This window comes from Magnolia sinica, chromosome 5, assembly GCF_029962835.1.
Source record: "Magnolia sinica isolate HGM2019 chromosome 5, MsV1, whole genome shotgun sequence".
In the NCBI taxonomy this organism is placed as follows: Eukaryota; Viridiplantae; Streptophyta; class Magnoliopsida; order Magnoliales; family Magnoliaceae; genus Magnolia; species Magnolia sinica.
In genome coordinates this window covers 113928470-113937942 of record NC_080577.1, presented here as the reverse complement: position 1 = coordinate 113937942, position 9473 = coordinate 113928470, and the positions used below count along the sequence as shown (strand labels likewise).

The following is a 9473-nucleotide window of genomic DNA, read 5'->3' as shown; positions in this document are numbered from 1 at the left end:
AGCCAACCCAAGTGGGCTCAGTTAGGTTAGTTGGGTTGGTTGGGTGGATACATGCTAATATTTTCATTATTACATTAGTCTAGTATATTTTCAACATACGTTTTTTCTACCTATGATTTTATTAATTATATATGTAATTATTTATCGTAGAGAATTTCATTTTTTCTAAACAAACAAGCTAAATATATAGGACAACTACTCCATTAAAAGTCATGTTATGTCACACGCAATTTATTTGGTAGAGAGAAATCTGGCATATCTTGTTAGCTTGATTCATCGGAAATAACATAGACTAATGAAACCCAATGGCACTGGAATTTCATGTGCCTTCAACACATACAATCCACACTCGATTATAATATATATATATATATATATCGATCGGGTTCAAATTAGGTCGTGCAACCCGAGACCCCAACCCAAGCCCAACCTGACTTTTATCGGGTCGGTGTTTGTATAGCCCAAACTTGAGACAGAACTTGATACATCCCGCCCGAGCCCAGCCCAATGTCGGGTCAGTCACAGGTCGGTTGAGTTGAACCCGCCCGACTTTCAGCCCTAAACGTAACAACAAATCAATTACCATAACGGTTGGATGAAGAGGAAAACGCTTGAGAGATAGTTGCCGAAGAGATAAATAAATAGCAAGGAATCTAATAAAGCAAGTCATCTCACACTAACCCAATTGAATAAATCAAAATATCTTTCCTTATTATAGTGTAGCTCTATCCTAAAAGTAATAATAATTCAGTAGCATTAATCTTAGTTGTAATCTAGCAATAATAATTTTTAGCTGTAATCCAAGCCTACACATTTACACGGGACTATTCTCAATTTCAATATAATCGATTCATCTTTCAGGAAGGTATCTTGCAGTTGCTTCTTATGACTGATCGTAAGTATTTTCTTTTTGTTTGACCGTTTAATGCGTAACCCATCTTCAAAGGAAAAACTCACTCTCCGATCATTACATGATCATACTAAAACTATATTTCGAGTGGCTGAATAGCCAACCGATATTCTCAAGCCTCAGTTATATATACGATTGCATTCGTTGTATTTGTCTATCTTGACACTTAGGGTGAAGTTGTTTGGTTTGAATTAAGCCGTACAATTGAAACATGCCCATACACACCACATGTGATTAAAACAAACCAAGTGCCAACAATAGGAAATAGTTGGGATTGAATGCCTACCATCCAAAACTTTTTGAAGGCCACAGGTTTTGGATTAAGTTGATAATTGTGTTTTTCCATCATGGCGGTCCCTATGGGCGTCTTCCCGTAGTAGCGTGGTCCACTTGAGCTTTGTAACTGCCTTATTTAATTGTGGGTCCTACACGAAATAATGACAGGTGTTCGATCCCAACTGTTTCATGTGGTGTGGCCTATCAAAGTTTTGGATGATGATTTTTGAGTTCAATGGTTAAAATGAGTCCAGGTACTTCATTGACGGGCCGGATGGAACTAGTGCAAGTTCCACCCATGTGGCTGTCGGTTTGCAAATGTAAACCCAGTAAGTGGTATGTGCTAGCCAATGGTGGTGGGGTCAGCATATATTATCCTTTTTCTTCCTAAAGCTGTGCCACTATCTGCAGTACAGGGTTATCAGCCACAATATAAAGTGACAACGCATGTGCCGCTTGCCTGATGGGCGGACCTACCTTCTCTGAACGGTGGGGCGAATGGGGTAACCTAGCTAGAGACGGTTATTTCAGCCCCAGGATAAAATGGCAATGCATGTGCGGCTTGCCTGATGGGCGGACCTACCTTCTCTGTACAGTGGGGCGGATTGGGTAACCTAGCTTGAGACGGACGGTCCTGTCAGGGCCTCTGTAGGGCCTACCGTGATGTGTATGTTTTATCCACACCGCCCATCCATTTTGATGGATCATTTTAGAGCATGAGTCCAATAAGAAGGCAGGTTGAATGTTAAAGTGGACCACACCACAGAAAGTAGTGGGGATTTGAAAGTTCTTCAGGGGCACAAAAGTAGTTTTGGATCGAGCTAATGTTTCAAGTTCACGTAGGTCCATGTGATCTTACGAACAAGTTAGATGACAAATAAACATAATGGTGGGCCGTAAGAAGGTTTCAATGGTGGGAATTTAATCCCCGCTACTTTACGTGATTTGGTCCACTTGAGCATTCCATCATGTTCGATGACAAATACACATAATAGTGGGCCCTAAGAAGGTTTCAACGGTGGGAATTTAATCCCCGCTGCTTTACGTGGTTTGGTCCACTTGGGCCTTCAATCTGCCTCCCTTTTGGGCTAATACACTAAAATGACCATATATCACAGTGGGTCCCGCAGATCTAACACCTTTTGAGCTAATGCACTAAAATGATCATATATCACGGTAGGTCCACATAACAGGACCGTCAGACAGGTCCTGGTGAGGGTTGTACCCAATCACCGGTGGGATATGGGTGAGGGTTTCCCCAAAGGAATGAAGCTATGAGGTCGTTTGGTACCTTGGATTTACAGGTAAATGGGTGTTTTGGGGAGCCACCGGTAGGACACTAATTCACCTCCTCACAATACAATTATAGCCGAGTGTATTTGGAAGGCATCGGTGGGAAACTAATTCACCTCGCAGGATAATTATAGATGCAAATATAATGATCCAAACCATCCAATTGTTGAACATCTTAGTTAAAAAATGTCAATGAGTCACTTGTTAGTAACCCTTATAATTGTGGCCCATCGAAGGTTTAAAATTTTCTCATTTTTTACCAAAGTGTATAATTCCACGGGACAAGTCACAATTATTCTATCAAATATCACATGTATATATTAATTTCCAATATGAAAGCAAATTTAACTAAACAAATTTAGGCCTATGAATATACCATAGAATTCCAATGCATTACCGATACAAGCTCCTGAACAGAAGATTTGGATTACAGTGCGATTCAACGAAACACACCTTGAATCTAATGTAATTGTGATTTGGATTTTAGTGCATTCTAAATCTAAGCTCCCAAACAGGCCATACATATTTAATTCCCAAGAATAGCTAGTGGAACCTGCAACCGCCAAATTACACTCCAAAACTCAGTTTGGTTCAACGACACTTGTATTCTGAACTGCATCGGACATTTTTTTATTTTTAACCGTCTAATAGATGTCCACAGATCTATTTGTTGGGCGACCAAGGTAATTCTGGGTATTCAACACATTTACATATCTAATTGTTAGATAACAAAATATTTTTGGTACATGCATAGTTTAAATTAGATGTCTGCAATTTCTTAATAATTTCTAACCGCCTGCATATCATCCCTAACATTCTACTCGAGTATGAAAATATTACTCAATGATCAAACGCATTAACAGTACCACAAAAAGCAGTACAGTCGCTGGCACGTGATCAGTTCTCATAAGAGGGAGACAAAAAAAAGAAGGGGGGTGACACCTGATTGGGGGAGAAGAATCACACAAATATAACACAATATCTCAATATCAACTCTACTACATTCTGCTGATGATGAGACGTGGTTTTAATCCCAACGGCATCTCTGGATTACTATATCCTTTCATGCCTCCCCTCTTTTAATCCCTTCTTATTTGAAAAAAGAAAACAAAAACAAATTCTCTCCACAACCCCATCATCAAAAAAAAAACCTAACCACACGATCAAGGAAAACAAAAAAGACATACAGAGATAAATGGCAATGCCATTTTTTTTTTTGCGTAGATCTCTCCACCATCTCTCTCTCTGTTTTGTTGCTCAGTACCTGTAGTGAAAGGGCTTGTATGGGCCCTCAACAGGGACGCTGATGTAGTCAGCCTGCTCCTGAGAAAGCTTGGTTAGCTTAGCTCCAAGCTTACCAAGGTGGAGCGCCGCCACCTTCTCATCCAGGTGCTTCGGCAGCACATAGACCTTCTTCTCGTACTTGCCCGACGACCTCTCCTTCCACAGCTCCAGCTGTGCTATCACCTGTTCCAATTCCATTTTTCACATTGCAAGGTTCAGAACACACCCTATTTACAACTCCCATCTGCATGGGCAATTTCTCCCTGCGAATCATTTCCGACCATCCATCACGTGGACAGACAGAAAATGGTTCACAGCTCTCCTAATAAGTGGCCCAGTTAAAATTCAATCATTTAATATGGAGAGTGAAGAACCCAGTAGATGGACGGTCCTGATTGATAGATCATCCCACCACACATACTATGGAGATATGGCCCATACAGTAGTCCACTTGTACTGGATCAATGATATCGAGCACAGCATTCTCCGTGGGTGGGGTACCAATATGTGTGATTTTGAAACATAAGCCATCCATTTTAGGCCCACTAAATGGACAGCCCAGGTTGATAAATCATCCTGCCATGTATACCGTGGAGAGATGGCTCGATGGTGTTACTCTTTTACTGAATCGATCATCTCTACACAGCATTCTGGACTGATGGGGAAAGCCTCTCACAGATGAACATGGTTGGAAGGAGCTACAATTCCACCAGATAATCCTAGCCACATGATGTGAGCCTGCAGATGGATGGTTAATAGATCTAACCAATGATCCATATGCAATGGATAGTTGTAATTGTTCAATGGGATAGCTATAATTGTTCAGTGGGGGACTGTTCTTAGTTTACAGATACATACCGGGAGCCACTGGACTGGATCACTTAAAAGGGCGGTCCACAAATCAATGGACAGGATGCGGGTGGGCAAACAGAACACCACTGATCTGAATCAACATTGAATTTTTAAAAAGAAAAAAAGCCCTGTTCTTTTACCTGGTTGGTGAAGGAGCACGACATGACAAAGCTAGGGTGGCCAGTGGCACACCCAAGGTTCATGAGGCGGCCCTCAGCAAGGACGATGATGCCGACCTTGGTTTCAGGGAAGACCCACCGGTCTGTCTGTGGCTTGATGGTGATGCGCTTGATGCCAGGGTACGTCTCCAGCCCCAGCATGTCGATCTCATTGTCAAAGTGCCCAATGTTGCACACGATGGCATTGTTCTTCATCTTCTTCATGTGGTCCACCATGATGATGTCCTTGTTACCAGTCGTCGTCACAAAGATGTCTGCCTCTGAGACCACGTCCTCAAGAGTCAAAACAGGGATGCCTTCCATCAGGGCCTGGAGGGCGCAGATGGGGTCGATCTCAGTGACGATCACACGGGCACCAGCCTGCTTGAGGGCAGCAGCACAGCCCTTGCCAACATCTCCATACCCACAGACTACAGCAACCTTGCCGGCAATCATGACATCGGTGGCCCTCATCAAACCATCAGGGAGGGAGTGGCGGCATCCATACAGGTTATCAAACTGATAAATAAGTATAGAAATAGCAAACACTATCAAAGATCGGCCAGCAGTGGCTTCAGATCTCAACCAATGTAATCGCAGTGACCTTCTAAACTAACCAAAATCAAGCAGTAAAATCATAGCATTTCATAGTAAGATCCTGATAATTTGATGCGTGAATCTCCAGATCTAACCACAATTAGAGTAGCCAGCTACAATATCAGCAACCCAAATCCCGCTTGCATAGAAAATTTCTGAATAGGCACATGATCTATAGGCACAATATTCAAATGTTGTTCTTCGTCTCCACTCGATTGGATCCGAAATGTAAATGGATCTGATCTGGACCGTTCATTGGGTGGCTCAAAGTTAGACGGCCCATCCAATCACAGGACTTTAGCCCATCAAATCTGGACCACCAACTGGATCTACTATACACCACTAAATGGCCAACCAAATGAACGGAACAGATACGAGCCAAACATGCTAGGCCAGCAAGTCCGGATCAAGTGCTTTAAAGCTTCATCCCCATCTTAAAAGCATCAAGAACCATAGATCTGCATCTCAGAACCCTAGAAAACCCTAGATCTGAGTCATAAAACCCTAGATCTAGAAGGATACTCAAAGCAAGCAACTTTACAGATCTCAAACAGATCAGAAGAGCAAAAGAAAAAAAAATAAAAATCCCTAGATCTGGGGATGCAAGCAATACCTTGCTCTTGGTGACGGAGTCATTGACATTGATCGCGGGGAAGAGCAGTGTCCCGTTGACCTCCATCTGATACAGCCTCTTCACGCCCGTCGTCGTCTCCTCCGAGACACCGACAAGTCTCTCCTTCATCCGGTGGAACCTCTTCGGGTTCGACTTCAGCCCGTCCTTGATCAGGCCAAGCACGATCTGGAACTCGGCGTTGTCGGTCGAGGCGGGGTCCGGAATCTTCCCCGTCTTCTCGAACTCCTCCTCGGCCTTCACACCTTCATGGATCAGGAGAGTTGCATCGCCACCATCATCAACGATGAGATCGGGCCCACCGCCCGGGCCCCAGTCAAGGGCCCGCTCGGTGCACCACCAGTATTCCTGGAGGGTCTCGCCTTTCCAGGCGAAGACAGCAGCACTATCGCGAGCGATGGCGGCAGCGGCGTGGTCCTGCGTGGAGAAGATGTTGCAGGAACACCAGCGGACCTCGGCGCCGAGGGCGGTGAGGGTCTCGATCAGGACTGCGGTCTGGATCGTCATGTGGAGGGACCCAGAGATTCGGGCGCCCTTGAACGGCTGTGATGGGCCGAACTCCGTTCGGCAGGACATGAGGCCCGGCATCTCCACCTCGGCCAGCTCGATCTCGAGGCGACCGAAGTCCGCCTGCGACATGTCCTTGACCTTGTATTCACGGCCTGAGGACGTCTTCTCAGCGATCAGATCCATGGCTTCTTCTCTCTCACACAGAAAAAGATAAAGAGGAGATGGTGGAATGGGAACGGGGAAGAGAAGAGGATGGAGTGAGGGTTTTATAAGTAGGGTGAAGAGAATGGACGGTGGAGATGTTTCACGGTGGGTGGTTGGAGGACATGGATGGTTTCTAGATCTGGTGAATCCTGGCCGTTAGATGCGGAGATGCGAGGACTCGGATTGGAAAGGGTGTCGTGCGTTTGTTGGCTGTCCGACGACTGTAGCTGCTTTCTTTTTACCGAGCGACGAGCCGGAGACTCTGGCTGCTTGCTTTGCTTTTTAGATATTTTCCAAGAGAAATACTTCAATACTCTGGCAGTCTGTGGCTGATGATACTCAGTCAGTTATAAATTACTGAAAAACTGCATACTCAATACATGAGTATTTTAAAATAAACTATCCGAATTATAGCTAAAATTTCAGATGTAACAAGATCCAAATATTAATTTTATTTAATTAATTAAATATTAGATTTATGGCCATTTATTAGACGGTTAAAAATGAAACATATCTAATGGTTTATGTTGATGCAAATATCTGGTCGTCCCTCGGTATACCTTCGGGTACCTGCACAGGAAGAAGACAAAAGAGACCCTGGTTAGGGTAGGGGACCCTCCGATGCCAAAGTCAGGTTAGGGATCTAGGTCTTATTGTATTGAGAGAGTTCAGGATAGAGTTTTTTGCGTACCTTTCATCCTTAGAGTCTCTTCTATTTATAAGAGGAGAAGGATCCCACCGTACCGGGATTCTTTCCCGATCTTTTGGAGATTTGATTTAGGTGGTATTTTGTTTATGGATATTTCCTGATCCCAAGATTTATGGGATCGGGGATCCTTCTACAAAATTCTCGGGACGGTGTTTAAGATTACACCGTCTCTCCTTTGCTTGACTCGGTCTCAACAGATCCGTAATCTTGGCTGGCTCACATAGGATACTTTTTACCTACTATCGGACGAAACTGGGTCGGTTCAGTGCCGATGTTTTCCTTCTATCCAATAGCCGATACTACAACCAACTATACATGGGTTGTTTTTATAGTCGGTCAGGCGGCTTTCTGATTTAGGACCTTTAACAGGTCTTTTTAGACGTTGCTGCCTCATTAACTAAGTCAGCTTGATGCGTCCTATACCTGCCTAAGGCTCTTGACTCTCAACTTCAGTCGGAATTCACTTCCTACAAATCCGAACAAGTCTCTCCTTTGGCTTTATCATGCTCGATCCAAACTGTAGGCTCGGATCCTTCGGTTGGTTTTAGTGGAGTTGGTACATTCCATAATCGAGTCTCCGGACTTGTCATATTTTTTTCCCCAACAGTAAGCCCCCTACTCCTTGTGTCAGTTACACCGGCACTAAGGAGTACTGTATTGCAGACCGAGGTTATGATGGGGTATTTATTACTTCTTGTGTCATTCTTGATGTGCGACGGATCGTTACTCGAGGTCGCACGAGCGGACAGCCGTCGAATCGTTTCGTCCACTTATGAGCGTCGGACACGTGGCGGAGGCGTTACTTGCTTTAGTCGACGTGCGCCACGCGTCGGGCGGGGGAGTCGAAAGAGGCGTCGATTTGACTCCTTCTTAAATGCTGCTGCCACGTGGCTCGACTATTAAAAGAAGAGCGGGATCCACTTTTGTAATTTCGTCTGCCCTATTCATTTTCCTCTCCTATTCTCCCTCCTCAGCTGTGTTTGCGGTTTGCCTTTCTTCTCCGTCTTTGCCTTCTTCTCTCCTCAACTGTATGCTTATCGTCCTTTCGGTGAGTCTTATCTTCCCCCCTTTTCTTTTCGACATTTAGAGACTATGCATCCTTCAAATCCCCATTGGGAGATTTCTGGTGATGAGGGCGAAACGGAGCATTTTTGGAATGTTTCGGAATCGCCTTCCTTATTGGCGGAGATGGCGATGAGTGCCAATGAGGCTTTTCAGCTCTCCGCCAGGATGTCCAGTGGGACCTCAGCAGAACGCCTTGCCCCAGAGGACCCCTCTGTCTTGAGACATGCCCCGGATAGGCCCACCCCCTTTTTCCCAGGGGATGACTTAGAGGAAGAAGAGGAAGAAATAGGAACTTCTGAATCGGTTCTTCCTATGAGACCGATGAGGGCCGAGTTTAGGGGAACCACTGAGTCGGTCCCCTTACGGAGATCGGTTCGATTCGCTGAGTCGGCGGCCGAAGAAGGAGAGGCTGCCGAGAGTGAGGAGGTCGGAGATAAACAAAAGGGGCCGGTTCCCTCAGTTTTGACTGAGATGGACTTAAATAGGAGCCGAATAGGGTATCATGTCCCTGACTCAGTAACTCTTCAACTCTCGCTTCCGAATGAGTTGCAGGACCATCCCCCTTCTGGGATGGTCACAATTTTTCAAGTTGTCATAAAATGTGGCTTGCGTCTTCCCCTACAGTCCATTGTTTGGAATTTTCTTTCCCGACTCAGGATTGCTCCTGGATAGATAGTCCCGAATGGGTGGAGGAACTTGTTCGGATGTGCAGTGTTATGGGCCTAGACTGAGCAGCCCCCACTAACTGTGGACGAGTTCCTCTATCTATACTAAGTTCGGCCGAATACTTCGCAGCCCGGCTGGTATTTTTTGAATGCTTGACGGAACAAAGGTAGTTCTTTAATAACCAACCCTTTTACCTCTAACAAGCACTAGAAAGAGAGGTGGTTCTAGGTATGCGGTCACTGGAAAACTGCCGAGCATGGGATATTCAAATCCCTCGTTCCCCGGGTGTTCTCTAAAGCAGGTGACTCGGCACTCCTT

General features: G+C 44.9%; 1 protein-coding gene across 1 annotated transcript; it reads right to left on the bottom strand.

Moving 5' to 3' along the window:
* Window positions 1-3458: 3458 nt before the first annotated feature.
* Window positions 3459-6931, bottom strand: LOC131246807 (adenosylhomocysteinase 1). The gene is made up of 3 exons (XM_058247222.1): window positions 5984-6931; window positions 4756-5292; window positions 3459-3946 (listed from the first exon to the last, which is right to left on the bottom strand). Exons 1-3 carry the CDS (start codon window positions 6692-6694, stop codon window positions 3737-3739), a joined length of 1458 nt encoding a protein of 485 aa, XP_058103205.1. The 5' UTR covers window positions 6695-6931; the 3' UTR covers window positions 3459-3736.
* Between the last annotated feature and the right edge of the window lie 2542 nt (window positions 6932-9473).

Coding starts and splice junctions, on each gene's coding strand:
- LOC131246807 (XM_058247222.1), bottom strand. CDS start 6,694: ATGGATCTGATCGCTGAGAAGACGTCCTCAGGCCGTGAATACAAGGTC. Junction 5,293..5,983: donor ACTCCGTCACCAAGAGCAAG/GTATTGCTTGCA, acceptor CTTATTTATCAG/TTTGATAACCTGTATGGATG. Junction 3,947..4,755: donor CGTGCTCCTTCACCAACCAG/GTAAAAGAACAG, acceptor GAATTGGAACAG/GTGATAGCACAGCTGGAGCT.